General features: G+C 36.6%; 1 protein-coding gene across 4 annotated transcripts in view; it reads left to right on the plus strand.

The window, feature by feature from the left end:
• Positions 1-6,000, plus strand: part of MYT1L (myelin transcription factor 1 like) — a 128,182-nt gene that overhangs the window by 121,179 nt on the left and 1,003 nt on the right. For 3 of the 4 annotated variants that reach the window (XM_075049871.1, XM_075049868.1, XM_075049869.1), the window contains exons 18-19: positions 1,136-1,239; positions 5,799-5,942. In XM_075049871.1, the coding sequence (XP_074905972.1) occupies positions 1,136-1,239; positions 5,799-5,942 (248 nt within the window). Of the gene's footprint in view, positions 1-1,135; positions 1,246-5,798; positions 5,943-6,000 lie in introns of all 4 variants that reach the window. The other variant, XM_075049870.1, reaches the window with a different exon arrangement.

Raw genomic sequence — 6,000 nt, forward strand, 5'->3', positions numbered from 1 at the left:
CTTAGTCTGTGACTGTGCATGCCTTCTTAACTCTTGATGTTCACTGTGAGAGCCACAAAGCATTTCAACACAGTGCAGGAGGCATTTCAACCCACATTGCCAGCACAGCTGGAGAAAGCATTGGCTGTCTTTGTTCAATAGCTAGTAACCAGGGAGTGGAAGATGTGGATGTAATTTTCTTTACAACCCGGGAAGTACTGAGAACTGTATCTGCCATGCCCATGAAGAATGCCTTAAGCAGTGGTATATGGATATTTTGGGTACTTAGGGGAAAACACAGCATCTTTCCTATTAGAGTTAGGCACTGTGGGAAAAGGTATGCAAGATTCACACTCGAGTAAGAACAGGAGAGTGGGAACACCAGTTTCTCGAGCTTTAGGAGTTCAGACTTTGACTTGAGAGAAAACGGGTCTGTCTCTTCCCAGGACTATTTTATGCTTTGTTATACTAATTAAAAGGATAAATAAACAAAACCTTTACAGTTTATTCCTGTCGGAATCCTTAAAAATGCAGGTACCTTTAAAATTCTGTTCTCTAAATGTTTATGCCATAAAAACTCAGAAATCACTTCCATTTTGCAAATTATTCTATATATCATTATTTAATAACACCCTTCTGAGCCATGAAAATATTAAAAGCAACAGCAGAATCACGATATATCCCAGTACATCAACAAAATTTCACTGTGTTGGGAAAAAAAATCTTCTGAATTAGTTACAAATTATTTTGACAACGCTGTAATATGAAGAGATTAGCATGTTAAGATATTTTCTTCAGAAGATCTAAGTGGACACAGTCTTTCAAATAATTTACATATGACAGTGGAGCAGAATTTGTTGCTGCAGGTGCATTTCTTATAATACAAAGTTAAATCGGTACATAGAAAAAGGTGTGTCTTATTGATCCTTCAGGCACTTCAACACTCTCACTGAAAAATGACTGCAATTTTTAGAAGTAGTGGAAAAATACATTGTTTTAACTTCAAAAGAAAGTTTGAAGAACACTTCCTTTTACTTTTTTACTTTAATACTTTTACTTGAAATAAATTTATTTTCAAATATGGAAAAAATTAATTCACTGAACTCTGATTTAAAGCTTAATCATTTTAACACCCCTTTTATTTTTATATCACCAGGTATAGAAAATGATGAAGAAATTAAACAGTTAGATGAAGAAATCAAAGAACTAAATGAATCCAACTCCCAGATGGAAGCTGATATGATTAAACTCAGAACTCAGGTAACAGTTTTATGAAGCCCTAAATTCAGCTGCTTTTTCTACGTGACTCATTAAAAGAAATATAGGAAATATATTGTTGCTTTTTATGTTTTTTACATACTAAGATTTCTGTCCGTGATTTGCCATTTATAAAATCAGAAAACAGTATCTATTATGCAATTTCCACATCAGTTACCAGCATTAAAAAAAAAAAAAAAAAAAGGCTTAGCAAAATATATTCTTTAAAATAATGGCAAAAGCATGACCTGTCATGGTCAGCTTTGTATTTCCCCTTGATAAGGCTATGCCTTTCTAATAGCAGTTAAAATATTGTGTGACATCATGGTCATTAACATAAGTTACAAGGTGAAGGATTCCAGATGAACAGCATGGCTTTTGCCAGGTCTGTCTTACAGAGGAAATTCAGACAGGGAAGTGAATACCTGTTACACTTCACTTCATCATGTGGTACACTAAGTGCAGCTGTTGGCAGCAGTAGTGGTTCCACAGATCCAGCTTAATTCCTTTTAGGTTCCACATAAATCTGTTGGGGGGAAAAAAAAAAAGGAAAACCTAACATTAGACTACTATTTAAAACCTGATTATTCAACAGTCCTAAAACTGGATGGAAAAAGCAAAGGAAACAAATAAATTGAATTATTTCCCTGGCATTTTCAGGTGTCCAAGATGATAGCTTCTGGTGCTTTTTTCTTCATGTGATTTGAGCACAGACACCAACAGTGAGATTTACCATAGTTCTCACCATTTATCAGCCTTTAGTCCCATGGTCATAATCACCCAATTGATCTTGATGGAAAAAAGAATAAACCATTCCTTGCTACTTCTTTGCTGCTTGTGGAGAAGAGTGCTATGTCCATTGTCCTCTTCCTCCTCTTGTATACTCATAAATAAAAGGCAGGATCTGCCTCTTCAGCTTGTTTTTTCTTTGATTTCTAAACCTTAACCAATTTGATATTGAAACCTCACTTCTATTTTTTGCCTATATTTAGGGCTTTGTTGTCATTATTCAGCCTTTATACGATTTGACTTATGTTTTACACAGGTTTCTGATGTGCCCAAATATAGCTGTAGGGTAAAGAGGACAAAATCTGCAAGAATGTAAAGCAAGAAGAAGAACCAATGGCAGGAAAATTATATGTATTTATGTTGGAGGAATTTGGTCCTAAGTTTTGAATGTGACAGCTTCCAATCTGCCTTATGTTTTCTTTTGCTTAATACAACGCTGTAGGTGCTGTTCACATACAGACTGATTTAGGTGAGATTTTTAAAAATGTGAAGCAGTTTGGCCATTATGTGTACATGAGGTAAATGCTCCTGTTGTCAATAACTTTCTGCTTTTTTAATTTTATTTTTGGCCGGATGAATAAAAAAAATAAATGAAGCCATTATAACACTATCACAGGCATAAAACATGTATTGACTTTCAAAGATTTAGCTAGGAATTTCACATCAAGTTTTGATCTGAAATGAGTACGGAAGCCATACTTCAGTGCTCTCAGTTCCAACTTTCATATCTCAGACTAGTGCCATTGTGTGTGTTAGAAATCAGATTATGCACTACCTGGGACTGCTGCATGTTCGTGGTAAAAAAACCTCAGCTGATCATTTTACCATCAAGTTGAAAGGGTGCTTTTTGCACCTTGGTGCCAGAGATTTAGAAAAGGGGTAGAATGGCTGGCAATGACACATACTGTCATTAAAATAATTAATAGGAATCTAGAAAATATAGCTACAAGAGACCTTAAAATGTTATTTTGTCCACCAGTCTTCTTCCCTTCCTACTTCCCAGCTCTTCCCAAACTAATTCTGACAGATGCTTGTCTAACCTATTCTTTACTTCCTCCACTAGAGATTCTAGTCTCTGGGTAGTGTGGTCTAATACTTACCTGTTCTAACCCAACTAGCTACTGATGCCTGTAGAAAATCCTAGCTGAGTCAAACTTCACAAAAATTCAGAGGCCTCAGTTTTGAATTCATACAGTCTTCTGAAGATAAGCAATTTACATTTCCAACACGTAGAGAGTTACATCGTAGTCATTATCAATCTATTAAGAGGATCAAAGTTGACAGTCTCCTTTATTTGCAACAGTAAAATTATATTGAACATTACAAAATGTTTGCTGATAAACCTTTAGAAAATCATTGTGCAACCTAGATTTCACTAAGACTTTGCAGGCGGGGAGTACGCCATGAGAAAATAGTGGAAGTTCTGTGAACACCAGAAGTAGCAACAGTCTTGTTTGATATGGATTTGCATCCCATATGACTGTAAGTGCCAGCAATCCCTTCCGTGTAGAATCTTTTATATTTAATAAACTGAAAAGTCATGCTGCAGCCTTTTTCTTAGCTGGAGCATTCATAAGACTCCTTTACTCACCTGCCTTTTTGCTTAAGACTTTGAAGAAAGTATTTTTAATCTAAGATCTTCTAGTAAATTTGTTCAAATTTAACATGCAAGTCCGAAAGTATGAGAGGGGCAGAAACACGTAAAGGAGAGAGGGGGAAAGAAAAATCTGCAAATAACTGTGTCTCATACAAGCAACAGGTTATCCTGTTTTGAGACTAGATACAAGTAAACATTCATTAGTTTTAGGGTAAAATGTGGGGAGGAAAATTTCAGCCTTTAAGCAAGTGAATACAATAATTGAGTATGCCAGTTATCTTAAGATACTACAGATGTGTACTGAATGCAATTGTGAGATATGCTGATCAGCTGCCACTGTATTTGCAGATAGCATCTCACATGAAAAAACATCTATTCAAGTAGCAGTGCTTAGCTAGCTAGAAAAATCTATAAAATGTCAGCTCCTACTTAAGCGAGTGTGAGGCAGCAGCAGTATGCCATACTGAACGGGGTCTTTTTTGACATCAGACTCTTCACTTTGATCTGTAATATAAAAATCAGTTTTTAGGGTAAATATTGGAGCATGACAGACTCTAACAAGCACCTATGAAAGATGTTTTGCATTTGCATACATCAGATATAAACAAGCTCTCTGATATAAACAAGCTGAAAGCAAAACAAGAGAGGAGGTTGTGTTTTCAGTTTCAAAGCTGAAGAAAGTATTTTGCCTACTGTAACATGTTGTGGAAATAGCTCAGAATCGATTAACTGTGACAAAACCAAGCCCCTGCAATACTGACAGCTTGCATTAACTGCTATATAAACATCTGTAGTCAAAGCAAGAGATACTTGAAGATCGTTTTATGTAGCCACATCACTTGTCACAGTTACTTCTATCCACTAATGGGCTGTATTTCCATAAGGAGACTGAAATTTTAGGTCCAGAATAAAACTTGAGACATCTAACTACCTGATTGTGCCAACAATTTCCTAAAATTTATTCACCCATGGTCAAGCTAATATTCACTTAAGAACCTTTTCTCCTTCAGCCTGCTACTACCACACAAACCTCCAACCTTCCCATCAGCATTTAAATTGCATCAATTCTTCCCACAGTTCAGTGTCTATGCTGGTGAAGAAACGGATAAAGCTCATTTTGAGAATTCAAAACCTTCTGTTCTTTGGCATTTTTTCCACTTCTCTGGCATCTTTTTTTGCCCTCTCATCAAGACATATTTTAACCTACACACACACAAAAGCACACTGTAGACTTTGTAATAGATGTTAACGGTTATCATCCAATGTGAAAAGTAAGGACAGGTCTATAGAGAAAAGTGTAGACAGATACAAGTGAGTTCTGCATGTGCTCTTGACAAGTTGGACATAAGCCAGTGCTCATCTGAAATCCTTATAGCTTCATTAGCACAGTGCTCTGCACAAGCTTGGGTAAGTTGCCTCTCAGCAATGCTTTTTAGCTCAAGCAGGGCACCTTGCAAGGTCAGAGGTAACTTGTGTCTGGTCACCTGGGAACACAGGCAGAGTATACTCTCAGTTGTCTTCACCTGTACATGTCGTCACGCCGCAGACACCCACTCTCCTGGCTATGCGCAAATTTTCTTCAGTTCCTTTGGTTTTGCAAGTCATGTGTTAGAAAACTTCCCAGATTTGTACATACATTGCAATAACATGCAATTGTTCAGCTTCCGAAAGCAGCCCTGTGAATTTGCATGGAATCAAATTATACTTACAAAGAGCTAAACACTGGCAGCAAGGAGCTGTGCATGCTTAGCTAACAATACATATATATATGTATATAGCAGAAAATATAAGAAATGCATGGCTTACTGCAGAATGCCCCTAAGGCAGGCTCCTAGCAGTAGAAGTGTTTAACCACATGGATGAACTTGCAGAACTAAGGTCCTTCTTAATGCTTTTCAACTTAAGAAGAAAAGCTCTACAGCAGTGGAATCAAATCCAAGTTCATTCGTTATTACCAATATTAAAAAGAAAAGCTGTTAAAGTCATACAACATGCGGTAGGAATAAGAAACCCTTCACATGATAAGAACTGCAGACTCAAGCAAAACCTTTTTAAGCATGAATGAATAGACCTTTTTCTTCTTTCCCTGGTATTTCTGTTCTCTCTCCCTTCAAAAAGCACATGCTTTATAACAGCTTGCCTTATATTACATTGTACACAAATTTGTCCATTTTAGATTACCACAATGGAGAGCAACCTGAAGACGATAGAAGAGGAGAACAAAGTAATTGAACAGCAAAATGAGTCTCTTCTTCATGAATTGGCCAATTTAAGCCAGTCTTTAATTCATAGTCTAGCTAATATCCAGCTGCCACATATGGTAAGTGATTGAGAGCACAAGTTAAGGAATTTGGCGATCTTCAGTTCACTTCATACAA

This window comes from Buteo buteo, chromosome 17, assembly GCF_964188355.1.
Source record: "Buteo buteo chromosome 17, bButBut1.hap1.1, whole genome shotgun sequence".
NCBI classification, from domain to species: domain Eukaryota; kingdom Metazoa; phylum Chordata; class Aves; order Accipitriformes; family Accipitridae; genus Buteo; species Buteo buteo.